The sequence below is a fragment of the Orbicella franksi genome, chromosome 12 (genome assembly GCF_964199315.1).
Source record: "Orbicella franksi chromosome 12, jaOrbFran1.1, whole genome shotgun sequence".
Lineage (NCBI taxonomy): Eukaryota > Metazoa > Cnidaria > Anthozoa > Scleractinia > Merulinidae > Orbicella > Orbicella franksi.
In genome coordinates this window covers 9,218,786-9,235,661 of record NC_138156.1, presented here as the reverse complement: position 1 = coordinate 9,235,661, position 16,876 = coordinate 9,218,786, and the positions used below count along the sequence as shown (strand labels likewise).

At 40.7% G+C, this 16,876-nt stretch overlaps 2 protein-coding genes across 3 annotated transcripts in view; one reads left to right on the top strand and one right to left on the bottom strand.

Annotated features, from left to right (window-relative positions):
* Positions 1-16,876, top strand: part of LOC145464072 (uncharacterized) — a 58,902-nt gene that overhangs the window by 20,709 nt on the left and 21,317 nt on the right. The window contains exons 14-16 of one of the 2 annotated variants that reach the window (XR_014041388.1): positions 121-228; positions 400-627; positions 14,801-15,005. Coding sequence is in view for 1 of the 2 variants with exons in the window: in XM_081447887.1 (XP_081304013.1) it covers positions 121-228; positions 400-620 (329 nt within the window). In the remaining variant the exon portion in view is untranslated. Of the gene's footprint in view, positions 1-120; positions 229-399; positions 628-14,800; positions 16,167-16,876 lie in introns of those variants that run through there. The other variant, XM_081447887.1, reaches the window with a different exon arrangement.
* Positions 2,126-13,811, bottom strand: LOC145463859 (uncharacterized). The gene is made up of 16 exons (XM_081447652.1): positions 13,322-13,811; positions 12,540-12,657; positions 11,986-12,137; positions 11,391-11,509; positions 10,886-10,977; positions 9,838-9,948; positions 9,646-9,738; positions 8,936-8,977; positions 8,080-8,193; positions 7,828-7,911; positions 7,371-7,421; positions 6,405-6,527; positions 5,340-5,450; positions 4,162-4,278; positions 3,466-3,573; positions 2,126-3,110 (listed from the first exon to the last, which is right to left on the bottom strand). Exons 1-16 carry the CDS (start codon positions 13,580-13,582, stop codon positions 2,785-2,787), a joined length of 2,022 nt encoding a protein of 673 aa, XP_081303778.1. The 5' UTR covers positions 13,583-13,811; the 3' UTR covers positions 2,126-2,784.

Below are 16,876 nucleotides of genomic sequence, written 5' to 3'. Positions count from 1 at the left end.
GAGCGGCCGAATGGTTCAGTTTCTTTTCGCTTCTCCGTTGTAAATCTTTGGGGTGAAATATGGACTGCAATGAATCTATTACTATTAAAGTTTCATTTCTTTCTGTTTTAAACGCGGCAGTGTATGACAAACACGACTTTTGTCCGGCTTGGGAAACCAAGGACGAGTGCAGGAAATCTAATTGGGCATGGATGAGAGACAACTGTCCACTGAGCTGCCGCATACCGCGTGAGTACCTCGTGCACTTGCATATTTGATCGGGGGAAGGAGGTCATTACGTGACATTATAAAAAGCTGTATCCCTGGTCACGTGAAAATGACCTCTTTGAAAATATAATTTATTGTTTACTCTTCCACTTTTCCGTAGTACAGCTAATCGTTCAATCACTTTTACCACAGTTTCTGAAGTGCAGTTCTGCGGCAAGATGAAGGATGGCAAGTACCCCATCCCCCGGATATGCACAGGTTTTGTATCTTGTTCCGGGGGAGTTACTCGACACGAAATGTGCCCTAACGGAACGCTGTTTCATCCAATCAAGAGAATCTGTGACTTAGCACATAACGTCAAGTGTTCGCATGAAAAGTACTTAACACTAAAAAGAAACCATGTGGCACGGTGACTTACAGGTACGTTTTGTTTTTAACTAATTAATCAGCTAAACAGTGGTTTTTGAAGACTTTCAAGGATGTAAAGTTGAGTTTCTCCCATGCACCGCTTGCGATTGACTCATTGAAATATGTCCTTTTTTCCTTTGTTTCTTTTACTTTTTGGCAAGCTATAGCTCTTGACAGTCACGATCTTTGAAGTGTAACAAGTTTACATCGTACACGCATTTCATTCCTTAGTTCACATTAGAGAGTTTAAGAATGGCGTTTACGGCGAGCGGTAAAAAGTCCGTCTGGTTCTGTTTTCTTTTCCTCGAATCCTTGAATCAATCCAACGCAGAAATAAAAAATCTTCTGTTCACAGCATATACAGATATTATCACGATTACGCAGACAACTTAAGATAGGTGACAGTGCGTCGAGGATGGGTCTGGCCCTAAAAATTGTTCTCGTTTTCTCCCGTTGCCCAAGACGTTGTATTCTCTCACCTTAACTCCAAAAGCCGAAATCCGGTCAACGTTAAAAAGTTAACAGTAAAAGGTTTTAAAAGTAAATGGAAAAGAGATCCACATTTGAAAATTTCTTTTATATGTCATCTGCAAATAACTTCAAGTTGCGTTCGGTTTTCGTTTTCTATCCACCACTTTTTTCCGTTTTCATTTTAACGCGCGGCTTATAAAAATTTAAAATAACCAACTTCTTCTCGTTCCACTCGTAGAGAATAAAATAACCACAGAGAAAGTCACTCTGCCGGATTTGCGCATCTGTGAGTCTTGGATAATGTCGCTTTGCGTGAAGAGCTTAAAAGGTCAAAGAACTAAAGCTCAATGAGCATTGCTCTTACAACCTCGTCTTTGTAATGATGTGTGCTTGAGTAAAAGAAATATAACTTAAAAGTGATAAGCGTCGTAGGGTTTTTGTATACGTAAAAACATTGTTTCATATGGTTTCATATGTTGATACGACGGGCTACATGCTAAAGTTAGGTCGGGGACGTCCAGAGCAGAAAAATAATCTCCAACGTCTGGCTTCATTAAGGGAATTTAAATTCAATAAACCTCAGATATCAACACAAAAGAGTTTAACATTAATCAACTTTAACCTTAAATATCAACAGGGTATAAGCTAAAACTTTACGCTAAACACATAACTTGTGTTCCATCTGAACATGGAAATACACTATAAAAAAGAGGTTGCCTTGGGAACAAAGGCCTCAAAATAACTCAAAGAGGTTAAAATAGTTTAGTAGAAGTCCCAGTTTTCTTGTGCAAACTTTAAATTTAAATTACATAATATGAAAAGAGAAAGGTGTCAAACACCTTTTAGGCTTAGTTTTCATTAATGGAATAAGTCGCCTGGGCATAATATAAAGAGCAGTGACGACAACAACGACTTAAGCAAAGGCCTAAACATAAGAACAGCATAAAGTGAGACACTGATTCTTCTTTTGTTGTCCCAACTAGAAATCATTGTCACAAGGATAAACAAGAACATAAGAATAACGAACAGTCTTCAATTGTTGTTTTGTGGCTTTTACTCATACGTCGCGGTGATTCCAAGCGGGAACAGCAAAAGACAAATCAGCATGTTCACTGCTTATGCTTTGCATTTGCTTAGACCGCGAGCGAAACTAAGCCTTAAAGTGCGTCTTCCAATGGAACTAAACTATTCTGACAAAGAAGTTAGCACAGATGATAAAATTAATAAAACTGACTCCGTTCTGGTGATTAATATCATGTGCTAACATCAACTTAAAGCGTGAAGTAGCCAGCGTAGCAAGCGTTTCCGTGGGGTTTGGAAGCAAAGAAAGACCGAGGAACGGGATTTTCGGTGTTTTGCCTGCCCGGAAAATGGGGCGAGAGCCAAAAAATTCTTTGCTCCCGAACCCCGCAGAAACGCTTGCTACTCAGGCTAAGGGTGAAGGGAAAATAATTTATTAAACTGATAATGCTAACGATGCACGAGAAATAAGCTGTTGAACTGTAGACAAGTTACGTTCCTGTAGAGCCTGTAACTATTGTAAAATAAGAAACATTTTGAAATAAAAGCTACCGGGCAACGTCATGTTGACCTTGGTTTGGAAACTTTATTAGTGAAAATAACAAAACATTCTAAAATAACAAAAACAACTATCGTACATAACATGCAATTAGCCTGAATGGATTGCGCAAAATGTTTTTAGTGTTGTTGTTGTTGTTGTTGTTGCGGTTGTTTGGTCTTGAGTGCCGAGACATTCAAACAAAAGCGACTTCTTCTCCCTCCATTCTTTTTGCACAATTCTGTGTTGAGATTACCTCTTAGTCGAATTTGACTTCTTGGACAAGCCGCTGTGCAAATTGCTCGATTTGCTGACTGGCAAAGTTTCTTAACTGTGTCAAACTTCTGTCCTGCGGGACAGGCCACATGACTTGTGACACCATTTGAACACGCAATGTATCCTTGACATGTACTGGGGGCATGGTAATTACCGTTTGTTTTGTTGCCGCAAAAGGAGGCCTCTGAAACTACAAAAGACGTTAAGACTCGTAAGTAAAACGATTAGAATGTTATTCTGTTTATTTACGTAAGTCAACTGGGGGCAGAATAATCTAGGGTAATGAGCTTTTACTCACCAACATTCAGGTAAATGTAGGGTCAGAACAGAAGATTAGATCGTCAGAATACTGTTAAATATTTTGGAGTTTTCCTGAAGATGCAGGAAGACATAATATAATCCTTGAATCCTGTCAGTCTTAATTTTTCATACTTAGTTATTCTTCTTTATAGTCGTCAACTCCGCCTTCTATTTCTTTTAGTGTTGAAACAGCTGTACAAACCCTTGTAGACTCCGTTACCCATTGTTTTACAGTTTTTACTTACAAGGAACATCACAACTTCGTGGACAGTTATCCATCATCCAAGTCCAGTTAGATGTTTTACATTCGTCCATCGCAGCCCAGGCGGGGCATTCTGCATGTTTGTCATAAACTGTGAAGATATCAAGAGGTCAAATCGCTTGAAACTAGATCTTCAAAACTCTCAGTTTCAAGATTTATGATATCGGTCTAAAATCTCGGTTAAGAAACTTACAGAGAACAAAGGTCTTGAACACGGATCACGTGCCACTCACGTGTAATAGGCCCCTTCAGGAATCTCGTGCTTACAGAAATCAAAGGTCTTGAACACGCATCACGTGCCACTCACATATAATAGGCCCCTTCAGGAATCTCGTGCTTACAGAAATCAAAGGTCTTGAACACGGATCACGTGCCACTCACGTGTAACAGGCTCCCTAACGAGTCCCGTGTTTTTAGAGAACAAAGGTTGTCAACATGGATCACGTGCTAATCACGTGCAATAAACCCCTTCACGAATCCCGTGATTACAGAGAACAAATGTCTTGAACGCAGACCGTGTGCCACTCACGTGAAATAGGCCCCTTCACGAATCACAAATCCTGTGCCGAAAATGGCATTCCCCAGACCACGACCAACGGTGAGTTTAATACATAGAGCCTAACTAGCTAAAGCACCACAAAAGTGACGTGATGTGTGTACTGCACATAACAGCTCTCACCTTTGCACAAGCCACAGCTTTTCTTACAATTTTTGTTCATCCAAGTCATGTTGTCTCTCGACTTGCACAGCTTTAATAGCGCCCACGAAGGACACTTGGCATCTGTGTCGTTACAAGCTTTAAAAAACAGCAGTAAATGAATCATTAACTGGAATGTGTAGGAATTGGAACTGTAACCTGACGTTGTCGCCAGAAACTGAAAGATGCTTAGGAGGCGAAAAAGTAAGGAAAAATTCCAAACATTGGTTGGAATAGACAGTATGGACAGAAGGTCTCTAACCTTCTGGAAATACAGTGAAACCTGTATTAAGCGGACACCTTTGGGACCCTCACTAGTGTCTGCTTAATACAGGGTGTCCGCTCTAAACTTATTAACCCTTTTGTAACACAGTGTAACACAGTGTAAGATCAAAAACCGCTCGTAGCGCAATGTCCAGAGAGTCAATGCATCGATCTGGAATAATCTACTTAGCTTCTAAACGACATCACTGAACAATGTTAAAGGTGTCTGAGCTGAGCTTTTAGAAGTAAAAAGCTCTTGAAGTGTCCGTTTATTGCAGGTTTTGTGCAACAAAATGGCTTAATATTGGTGTCTGTGTCCGTTAATAGAGGTGTCCGCTGAATGCAGGTTTATTTTACAGTAAATGTGGCAAGAAAATTTAGGGACTCGAGTTAGTGCCTCCATCGTAGATCTACTTAGGCTTGTCATGCAATCTTTCTTCCCCAACGGCGAAGAGAGATTGCGTTCCGAGATTGCGTTACTAGCCATAAGGACGTCTGTGTAGTAGGCCAAGTCCTGAGATAACCCTCTGTGTCCGGTTGGAAGACCAAACGCCGGGAATTTTTGCAGCATCTGCACGCGTCTGCTGTGTCCGGTCTTTCCAGACAAGCGCGTGGTTTTGTTGAGAGTAAAGACGTATTGCAAGCGTAGCGCTATCTTTTTCGATTATTGATCAGCTTTCGAGTTTATTTCAATATCAAGTTGAAGTCTAAGGGCCTGATTACATGGCGAATTTCAGCCCGGCTAGGGGGGCTGAAATTCGCCATGTAATCAGGCCCTAATAGGTCTGCAGAAGACATGCCTTCTACCCCCTTTAATATGACACAACAGTGATTCAACGAAGACTTGAGCAGATGTGTAACTGGGCCTCTAGTTTAGTCTGGTTTAATAATCTCACCTCCGCACTGGTTACAGCTTTGTCTACAGTTTTTTAACATCCACAAGGGGTTTATTTCACATTGTTCTTGATAAGCCCACACAGGGCAGTTTGGAGATGCATCCTTGCAATCTGGAAGTGTATAAAACAGTTTTTTATAGTTTTAATCTTTCTACACTAGTTCGACCAGCTAATTTGTTATTTGTTATTGCTTTTATTCCTGGAATTCCGGATATAGCTGCAATCAATTAAACAACGATTTGTTCAAAAACAACATCCTGTGGAGCCGCGGTTGCCTGGTGATTACTGCAAGTTAACCCTGTTCCAGTTTCCGGATTCAAAAAGCTCAAAAAAACTCTATTTACTCTCACCGTGCCTCTCTTCGACCTGATCAGTCAGGGAATAGGTAAATTAGTGCCAACAAATTGTTTGAAGTTCGTTAGAGGGGGGGGGGGAGAGGGTAGTCTATCGGACGTTTGTTGGGGAGTAGCTTGTACGAAGTTTCTTGGGGGGTGGTAGCCTGTTCAAAGTTTGTAGGGGGTAGCCTGTTTGAAACTTGTCGGGGGTTGGGGTGGTGGGTAGGCTTGTTCAAAGTTTGTTGGGGCTAGCCTGCAATGAGTTCCCATTCAGGTGGAGAAGCGATACTCCTAGTCTTTTCATTTCACAATCAAGCGTTGGTCTTTTGTGCCAAAATGATAATGTAAGGATCCAGAAAAGACTGTTCTGTTTTTTGTGTTTTCCCCTAGCTGTCAGTTGTGTCGTAGGCTAACTTTGCCAGTAAAGCAATTTCGAGCTTCTGATTGATTGCAGTCGACTTTGGGCACTCGATCAAAATGCCATACATATATACATTTTATTATGTTTTGAGATTAAAAGTACAATTATAACATGCGTGCGGGTAGCTGAGCTAATCTAGGCGGGTTCTGTTTACAGGAATTATATACAACTATGTACAACTAAAGGCAACAAGAGAACTGAAGAAACTAAAATTGACAACAATGACTAGAGACCACTAATAAACTAACGGTATTACAAAAAATAATTAACAACAGTTAATTATTTATAGCAGTTAATTATTAATTATACCTTTAGGCATCTGATGATGTTTACAGCTGACACAGCAGTTCGGTATCATCCACAGGGGGTTCTTTTCACACTCGCCAATAGCCGCCCACACGTCACAGCGAGAATGTTGGTTGGTCTTGCACTCTGAAGGCAAGAACCAATGTCAGATTATCTCGCAAACCTTCATAGTAACGATATTTTTATTACAAGTAAATTCATTATCAGTAAGAAGCAAACGCTTAAAGACATCTTTCCTCGGGTTTCTAAATTCAGCAAGGCTTAACAAACATATAAATAGATTATAGTAAAATTGTAAGGAGCCCACCCTGGATTGTATACGGACTCAGGCTCCAGTCCGCCTACTTGTCATCTCGTTTCGAACTTGATGCGGTAGGGCTTTTCATGTTACTTTGTGAATCAAAGACCAGTTTTACGTTCTGAGGATTATGGAAAAGCCAGGGACGAGCAACACAAGCGAGTTGTTTGACGAAAACTAATAATGAAAGATCATTAAATAATTATGTTTCTGCTAGACAAGGAAATCATCTTTTTTGTAATGCGCTTATTTGACCTCGGGAAACCTGGAAACGCCTGAAGGTTTCATAGGTGTGAAGAGCGTGCAATGCGTCTAATTGGTTGTTACAAGCGCGCGGAGATCAACCAATCAGAGTCACTACAGGATTTCTGCAGAGCTACGTCATCAACAGCAGGACGAACTCTGGGTTTAACGAACTCCAGGTTTAATGTCACAAGACTCAACAAGACAGGGAGAGGCCACGAACAAGCGCTGGATTATATGATGACAACAAGGCACGCGTAGACGAGGGAGACCGCAGAACTATGCCGCTGACGCTCAGACAAGTCTCTTTTTTTCCCACACTACTATCTGTCGAAAGACATGATGGTTCAAAGGTAACGTAAGGACTTCCTCAATCTTTTTTCGGAAGTGAAAACCATTGCACTCATTACTCGAGAAAGAAAGCATACCTTGTGGTGTGGGCGTAAGGACATTTGGGTTTGAAGTTGTCAACGAAGAACCTAGAACAAATCAGATATATTAACATCACAAGAGAATATTTTTCATCTTTTTAATGGCTCAAAACTGACCCATGATGATTTGATTTGTTGAGAACACACATGGTAGAAGTTGATATTGGTAATTTTACCATCAACGCTGGTCATAGAGCTTCTTTGACTGGTGCTTCATTGCGCATGTGTAAAAGGAGGAAAGATTTACAATGGAGCTCAATTACTTCAACTTGCAGTGTTCTCTGCATCTTGAGCGTTTAAAGCCAAAAGTTGGAGGCTAGGGTGGCGCCGTGTTCAAAGTTCTCTTCAAGGGTCTTAATAGATTCTCTGAACTTATGGCAAGCAAAGTCACTGAAGTTTGGACAAAACGCCCTCTGCCATTTATCCCACTGGTTGGCAAGCAAAAATCACTTACTTGTAGTCGCTGTTGCTGTGGGTGGTGGTGTTGGGACATTTGTTGCAGGAGCTGGTGTAGTGGTGGAAGTTTTACTGCCGTCATCTAAAGGTACATGGAACAGCATCAAAACATTGACAAGATAGTTGAAAATTGACTTCAGTGTAAATGCGATGGAACATGCTACATGAAACTGTTTACGCAGCAGTATTTCCTCCTTGTGAAACATTGACCTAACTGTGTTATTTATTTCTCTAGCATATTAATCAGCACCGCAGTATCCACAAGTCGCAGCACAGTCAATCTTCATGTAAAACGCCTGGCAGTCGTGCCCATGATTCATTCGCCACACGCAAGTGTCTTTCCCGGCAGCGTCAAAACAACGCACTAAAAAACAATTTGAAGGAGTATTATATGAAGTATATTATGAATGGCACAAAGGGGAACATTTCTGTAAACCTTAAACTTCAAGATATATCTCACAAGACAAACCACCACGAAGAGTATTCCCTAACCTTTATCAGAGCCAATTTTTGGACACGCAGGCATTTTTCGCGAAGTTAAAAGACGTGATATTTTGGGTTTGAGCTTAAAAACAAATTTCTAGTGCAATCCTGAATAACACATTAAAACCTAGCTGGATTAATTTTGTCTTGATAATTCTCCGTTTACTTCTTCATATTTTACAGCAACCAAATCATAAGCTTAAGCACTGGAATCAGTGAGAGATCTCTCATAACTTTCATTTTTCAAGACATTGCAAAACCTAATGATATCTTTGCACAGTTTATTATTGAAATACTTGGCCACAGATTACTTTACACTTTACACTTTATTGAATTTGTTGCATGTACAATGAAAAGAAAGAAAAGAAAATAGCATCAGCAACTGGAGCAGAAAACAGGACGATGTCTCAATTGATATTCAACCCCGATAAATATTAACAAAATAATAATAATAATTATAATCGTAGAGGTAGTGGTAAAAGTAGTAATAATTATCATATAATGTTATTTACGATCAAGTTAATCTAAAATGACTTCATTAACTTACACCCTCACGACTTGGAAGATTATAAGAAAAGGTTTTATCATCATAAAATTAACTCCGGCAATTTGATTAAGTTTACTTTCACAATTTTCTCCGTAGTAGCCAGGAGGACATTCCTTCTCTAAACGGAAGAAAATATTGAACAAAGTAAATTGACATTGCTCTCATTGTTTATTCATCACCGTAAACTTCGAATGTAACGACCCCACGGAAGAAGCGAGGCCCGTAAGTAGCGAGCCCCGAAAGTAGCGAGCCCCGAAAGCAGCGAGCCCCGAAAGCAGCGAGCCCCGAAAGCAGCGAGCCCCGAAAGCAGCGAGCCCCGAAAGCAGCGAGCCCCGAAAGCAGCGAGCCCCGAAAGCAGCGAGCCCCGAAAGCAGCGAGCCCCGAAAGCAGCGACCCCTGAAAGCAGCGAGCCCCGAAAGTATTGAGCCCCAAAGGCTGCTAATTCCAAAAGTAACCAGGGACCCGTTTCTCGAAAGCCCCGGAAACTTTTCGGGCCCGTAAAGCCATTTTTAGTCCATCTCTATCTCAACACGGAGAAGTGTATACGCCTGAAACTTCTTGTATGAAGGGAACTTTTCTTCGTATTGGGAATATGTGAATAAAACAGCTCTGTAATCGTAAGGTTCGAGATTTTGCTATGGCTTTAGGGCCCGAAAAGTTTCCGGGGCTTTCGAGAAACGGGCCCCTGGGTCGTTACTTTTGGAAATTTATGGTATATTATGAAGTTTTTCTGAGCAGTCCATACTTTAACATTTCTTCATAATTTTACTACCTCAAGTTATTTACCTGAACAATCTAGACCCTTCCAACCTGAAGGACACGAGCAAACACAATTCTGGAGGTTTACTGTTCCACCATTTTGGCATTTCAAAGGACACTCTATAAGGATGAAGAAAAAGATATTTGACAAAACTTGCGATTTCAACGGTACATACTTTATTTCCATCAGCAAAGTCAGCCAAGGTTGACTTAACTTACCGCACAAGTTGCACATCTTTGGACATTTCTTGGCCATTAATTCACGCTTTGTAGAGCACAATTCCTTGGTGAGACTTTTACCACATTCGCTGTCAAAGTTGTCACAGTCCCCTTAAAGAACAAAATTACATTACATCGGAAAACGCTGGAAAATTTGCTTACTGTGTAATTTGGTATCCTCTAGATTTGGAGCACACTGTCGTAACTGTCTTCTTGCATTTTGCAAACTGTGTAATATATTCTTACTTGAGCTGAGTTACTGAATCTTTTGTACAGTAATTTGGATAAACAATGGAAGTATTATACGCTTAGTACACGCCCTTATTCCACTGTTCTGCGATGATGTGCTAAGTTTCCTCCATGTAACGCAGTAGAAAGGAGGCGATATTTTTTGTCCCAGTGTAAGACCTCCCGTGATGAGCTCTTATGTTTAAGTGACCTGAGTGATCTCCTGAAACTTTTAAGACCTATAATAGGTACTTAAATCCAGTTTGGGAGTGCGTATAGTTCAATTCACTTTTTACACTAAAGGAATTCTTATGTGGACTCTTTATTGACGAATGAAAAAAATTAATTTTTAAGCAACCTTTATTTACTCTAGGCAGTGTTTATGGCATAAAGGCTAGTGAGGCCGAGCAAACAACTGAAACAAATAAATCAACTTGAATCCCAACTGGCCGCAGGCAAACCAGTTGGCTATTGACAAGTGTTCCCGATGATTTGAACTCGGAGCTTTCATGAAATAAATCCAGGTAGTGGTCAAAACGGAACTCGAACCGGGGACCGCTGGATTGCGAGTCCGACGCGCTGACCACTCGCGCACGCTGCCTCCTACGAAGGCCGGGTACCATTTCCAGACAAATCGATTTTGAATGCTGCAGTGCCATGGAGAGTCACGCTGCACCGAAAGGCGAGGGAGGGGACGTGAAACAAAAAGCCGTGGGTGTAATTTGGAAGAGGCAAGAACTTAGTGGATTCCTGATCTGAAAAGGTCAGCCTCAATAGCCCTGGAAATCGTCGTCACACGAACCACTGAATTCATACTCACTACATAGATTCTTGTAGCAAAATCCTTTACCAGAGGCGCATTTAGAGCATGGAGTTCCTCTCTTGTAAGGATATTCCCCAATTATGTTACCTCTTAAAGAAAACCAAGCTGTTAGAAATGTCTTTCATGTACTTTCTCGAGATAGAAATATAATTCTAACATAGCATGCACTAGGTGAACATTGAGCCACAACAACAACAATAATTTATGTTTGCACCTTGACAACAAACATGTACGTTGAGTGGCTGGTCACCCAAAATAACTGAAAAGCTAGACTAATAGGGTGACCATCTTAAGAATTTCATGAATAAGCTTTTGAAAAATTGGCAAATCTGGTGTTCCATATTTTGTACAAAAGTCGACGTGATAAATTGACGTATGGTTTTTTTGTTTTTTTTTTCTTAAAATATTGACGATACAGCGTACCGGTCAAAATGGTCCACTAAATTGACATCTGCTTTAAAGTTGTTCTTACTGCACAGAAAGTAATGTGCACATGTCTTACGTTTGGCCATAGTCGCAAGTGACAACTGTCTCTCCAGGAATCCAGGGGTGAGGTATGTCAAAATCCATGTCGCACCACTTGACGCCGCATCCTATGTATTTCGTTTTAGCCCATACAAGCTTCACAAACAGATCAGAACAAGTCGTGTGATTTCATAACTCTTTTAAAAGCGTATAAAGTTTAAGTAGAGAAATTTATGGTGCTTGCTAAGTCGTTAAGGCCCCGTCCAAGCTCCGCAGGAGAAATTTGAAAACGTAACAATCACCGGTCATTTTGGATTTGTGTTTGAGGAAAATCGGACAGGGAAATCACATGTCAAATCAAATCGTTTTCGAAAAGCCCCGTTTTCAAAACGTTTTCCGTCCACACTAAAACACAAAGCCAGCGTTTTCAAATTCCTCCGGTTTGAAGAGCGTTTTCGAAAAGCTCCTTTTTTGTGACGGATTAGTTTGGACGGTAGGCCTAACCGGAGAAATAAAGCTACGTTTTCAAATTTCTCCTCCGTAGTGTGGACCCGGTTTTGGATTGTTAAGCAACACAATTATGCGTGAGAAGCTCGTAGTTCTTATCTATAACCCCTTGTTACTTGAAATACCTGTGTGTAATGTCCGCATGGCTCTTTAGAACAAGAGGCTCCCATCGGGTTTGTAAACTTGCTGTATGAGTAGTACCGGCGCTCCTGGTACCAGGACTTCACGCGGTCGTCCGGGTTGTCAAGTGTTCCCCACTGTCGCGCTAGATTTTGACCTGTTTTGGAAACAGTCCGAGAAATATATAACCATGATCAAATGAGATTGGTTGTTTGGGAGTCTTACTTGCTCAGTAATTTACAGGGCTGAATACGGGTCATCCTTATTGGCTAGTGCACGTCATTTACAACATGCTCTTAGGGACGGACCATTATTTCACTAGTATACCATTTGATTACCTATAATATCGTGGGTGACAAATTACGCTCGCAATCGTTGGTTTTTGACTTGATTATTGTATCGAGAAATTTTGCGCCAAACATTGCCATGGTAATCGTAATTTAACATGTGAAATTATAAAGTAACGCTGAAATTTCGCCCCAAAATTAAGGAGTAACTTGTCGCCCACGATATTACAAATATTCCATTATACAAGTGTGGATCAAGTAAATTATCGTACCCACTCTTTTGAAGTTAACAGCATGAGGGTATTCGTCACCGAATTCAACAAACCCGTGTTCCCATACACATTGGTTTGACCACATCTGAGCTAGGTTGGCAATGTCTTCGTCCCAAAACTGCAAGCATAATGGATAACTTTATTGAAAACATTGTACCCTACACTCTAAGGAAATGATCTTAGAATCGTCTGAAAACTTTACAGCAGAGCATATGTGATTGTAACAAAGCATTGAAAGGGTATTCACCAATTTTATGCAAAACTCGAGATGTCAGGTAGCCGTTTTGTTTAATTTTCAAAGTTCTCTTACATTAGCTCTTAGATTTTCTCTGTTTCTATTTGTTTGTGAGCATGTGGAGGCATTTCGATTCGTCATCAGCCAATCACGTGCAATTTAAATCCAAGTGTTTTCTTGACGTAGTTTGCATGAACACACGCGAGGACGGACATTTGTAGCTGCAGTGGACTGCAACAACCTTCAATCTGCTGTGTTCATCGTTATTTGATTTACACAGTCAGTTCGTGCACTGGTACGAAAAGAGAAGAGAAAAAAATGCAGTTGTCCGGGTCTGGTCGACGGACGAAGAGCGCACGAAGAGACAACTAACATTTCAGACAATCTTATGGCGTAATCTTTATCCTGGCCAAAAAAAAAGTTGTGGACAGGCCCCACATCATCTCTAAGTAGTGTTTCCAGCCTAGCTTGCTGGACAAGATTCTACGCCAGTCAAATTGGCAACTTAATTAGCAATACACAATCAAACTTGAGATGCTCTACTTACCATATACTCCATGTCCGCAGCAGGTGGATCAACCATTCCGCGATATTTGTTGTGGTCGTCCAAGAAGTTTTCCTTTTGTTCCGCAGAAAGCTCACAAATGGCGAAGTCCTCGCCCGTCGGCTTTAACCGATCCGCAGGCTTTATCAGACCCATAGCGGATACGTTGTGATTCCCGCTCATCAGTATAAGCGCTGCGACAACAGCTAAGATTGCATTACACATGAATAAATCCTGTCCGTGTTTCTTGCTTAAGCAAAACATCTGATTGCCTCTTTTTGTTTGTGTTTATATTATAACAATGCTTGTTACTCACAAGGTCAATTCAAAGCGTGCCATTTGGTGTAAACTCCTTCGGCTCAACGCGTCAAATAGTGTTTTTAGATTAGAGATTCACACCTCCGTGCCTGACTTCTTGCTAGGGAGAATTTAAAGCGATAAATTATTTGATTGGTTACTCCCTGCAAGCAGAATTTTCTTTTTCCACCGATACAAAAGCCTTGTAACACATTGTTCTGCTCTCAATGTTTCCTTTGTGATTCGTTACTTGTCGGAAGTACAGGTGCATAAAATGTTCCTTGGTTTGGTACCTGTACAAATGTGTTACTTTTTATTGCTTAGAACTGCCCTGTATTTCAAATGGAGCCTCGTTAAAATGCACCCTGGTATAACGGACTGATTTACAGAATTAAATCTCAAATCGAACTGTTTTACAGAATCGACTGACAATGTTTTCACATTGTCAAACACCAGTCATGGATGGCCTGTTTGGTGCGTGCACTCATGAAGTGAACTGCCGCTTCGAAGCCCTAGGCTTTTACAACTTCATAGGGGCTTTTAGATGGGCTTATAAACGGAGGGGCTTATATAAGTCCGAGGGGAACCGGAATTAAAAAATACCGTTTCGAAACGAGCTATAACTGCACATGTTGATCGAATTAACAAATCGAATGTGGTTTAGCGTGGTCTGTACTCTTATCGACAACGATATGCGTCAGCACAGTGGTCAAAATGTTGTGGACTCACGAGACGCAGCCAATAATCCGTCACGAAAACGGGACTTTTCAAACACGCTCTTCTAACCGGAGGAATTTGAAAATGCCGGCTTTGTGCTTTAGTGTGGACGGAAAACATTTTGAAAACAGAGCTTTTCGAAAACCATTATGTCACGAAAATCCTGTGATTTCCCCGTCCAAATTTTCTCCAAACACAAATTAAAATGACCGGTAATTGTTGCGTTTTCAAATTCCTGCGGCGTAGCGTGAACGTAAAACATTTGACGCGTTTTCAGAATGTAAACACCGTTTTCAAATTTCTCCAGCGTAGTGTGGACGGAGCTTTAAGTTATCTTACATAACGCTTTGATTGTGACTTCCTCATGAGTTGTTCCTCGGACTATTTTCTTCCATTAATATCATTGTAGAGATGATGGCCATAATGCAATGAATGTGATGTGTTTCCTCATTCTTAACTTGCGTTTAGGTCCTTTTTCCGTCGCCTGTGTAACGGCTTGTGATGTCGAAGGAGGCGCAAATTCTTTTGCTCAAGCCGGTCCTCTCCGTACCTTCTGGGACACGAGTGCGGTCAATAAATTTTCCGCCTTGGGTGTCGGTCATGACAAGAGCCCCAGAAATAGAACAAGACTTGGACCGAAAGATGCACAGGATAACAGTCACTTGTATGTCACGTGAGTGCCCTTTTTATACTTTCTAAGTAGTGTGATTACTGGCCACAAAAACTGTTTCGTCTCCCGTTAGTAAACTGAGAATAAAAAAATTGCAATATTTAGAGAGGAAGCCACATCAGCCTGAGCTGGTTTTCTTCTGGGTCCTTTATCCTGGTCGAATTGGAATTTGGAGATGTTGGTTTTTGTGGAGGGAGGAAAACCGGAAAACCCGGAGAAAAACCCATGGAGCAAGGACGAGAATCAACAACAAACTCAACCCACATATGGCATCGGGCCGAAATCGAACGAGCGAGCCACACTGGTGGGAGGCGAGCGCTCTCATCACTGCGCCATCCCTGCTCCCCAACTGGTCTTTTAATTTCTTTTTTACAGTTTCGATAGCATTTTACAGTTTCGATGTCGGTGCTCTTTTGTCTACTGGTTTTAAACTTTTGCGGTCATGCATGCCGATTTGAATTTTTATTGACTACAATCTCCTGTTTTCCGGCAATTCTTACACTGCTCAGCCGATCAAAGCAATTTTCGCCACTACCAAATAAGGGAACAATATCGGTTCATCCTCTCATCTTGCTCCGCATTCCGCTTTCAAACTTATCGCTGGCGTTTGTAACAGCAGCACCGGCAGGTTTGTCTCAAAGTGACCAGCATGAATTGTGTATCAGTCATTTCATGGTCTCAAACGACATATTTTCCGCTTGATGACCGATATTAACAGACTTTCTAGAATGTAGCATAAGTTCTGTTAGATGTGGTCCGGGCTAAGGGTCCGGGCCCAAGCTCTGGCCGAGTCGCGTAATTGCGTATGTTAATGTTTTCCGGACAAGACATGTAAACCTTACAGGGTGTTTCACCAATTGGTATAAACAAGTGCATGCGAACTATTGTGCAAACTGATGAAATAACGTGTGTAGGAGTGGGGGGTGGGACCTTACCGGGTATGGAATAGCAACCAACCCAAGAGGGTAGCAAAACTCTCAGTCACTTTATGCTACACATACTGGACTTAAAAGCCGGACTTGAAGCTCCTTGATTTCCTTCAAAATTGAGAGAACTTTCCAGCGTCAAAAGATTGTAATACCTAAAGTAAGTGATGATTTGTTCAATGATAAAACGAAAACAGCAAAATCTGAGACATGAAAAAAGTGTTTTTTTCAAGTCAAATGCAACAATTTTATTTAATTTTATAGCGATAAAGCTACACGGAGAATCTTTTTAGCGGTAGATACAAGCCTTAAAGGCGCTCAATCAAGGTATTTTAGCCGCTTACAAAATTACCTTGAATTAAATTGAAAGACACCTGAAAATAATAGTTTATTAAAAAGAAAAACACTACAGAGATAATAATAAACCATAAGGGAACAAAGATGGCTAAATATGGAGAAAATTAACACGGACTGCAAACGACGAACTTGAAAAATTTAGGCTAAACTTTTCAAGACGCGCAAACAGTGATGTACCTCCTTTAACCTTGCTTTAAACAAGATAACTGCTGAATCTTATGCAACAATACAAAATGAATGTTATGTATAAATAAGTTTTTTTAAACCTATTCTAAAGCAAAGTGTTGTCGCTTTTCTTTATTAACAATAATAAAGTAATAGTATTATACGTAATTCATTCATGGGTATTTTAACTTATGTTAGAGCAGGTTTAAAAATTATAGATCTGGGTAACACACTTAAACCAATATGGCGGGCATTTACTGATTCTAATGGTCTTGGTTCCAGCGCTGCAAATTTGAAATTCATGTAGGTTATTTTTCCATCTCCTGGAAAAATATCTCACTTTGATGATGTTTTTAATGCAAGAAAAGCGATCCATTGTTTCCAAACACTTGTATGACCGCCATAAAGCTAAAGAGATCTACGGTG

Excerpts from the sequence above, each read along its gene's own strand:
- LOC145463859 (XM_081447652.1), bottom strand. The coding sequence starts at position 13,582 with ATGTTTTGCTTAAGCAAGAAACACGGACAGGATTTATTCATGTGTAAT. Across the intron at positions 12,658-13,321 it reads CTGCGGACATGGAGTATATG|TTTTGGGACGAAGACATTGC; the intron begins GTAAGTAGAGCA and ends TTATGCTTGCAG. Across the intron at positions 10,978-11,390 it reads ACTTGCGACTATGGCCAAAC|AGGTAACATAATTGGGGAAT; the intron begins GTAAGACATGTG and ends GTTTTCTTTAAG.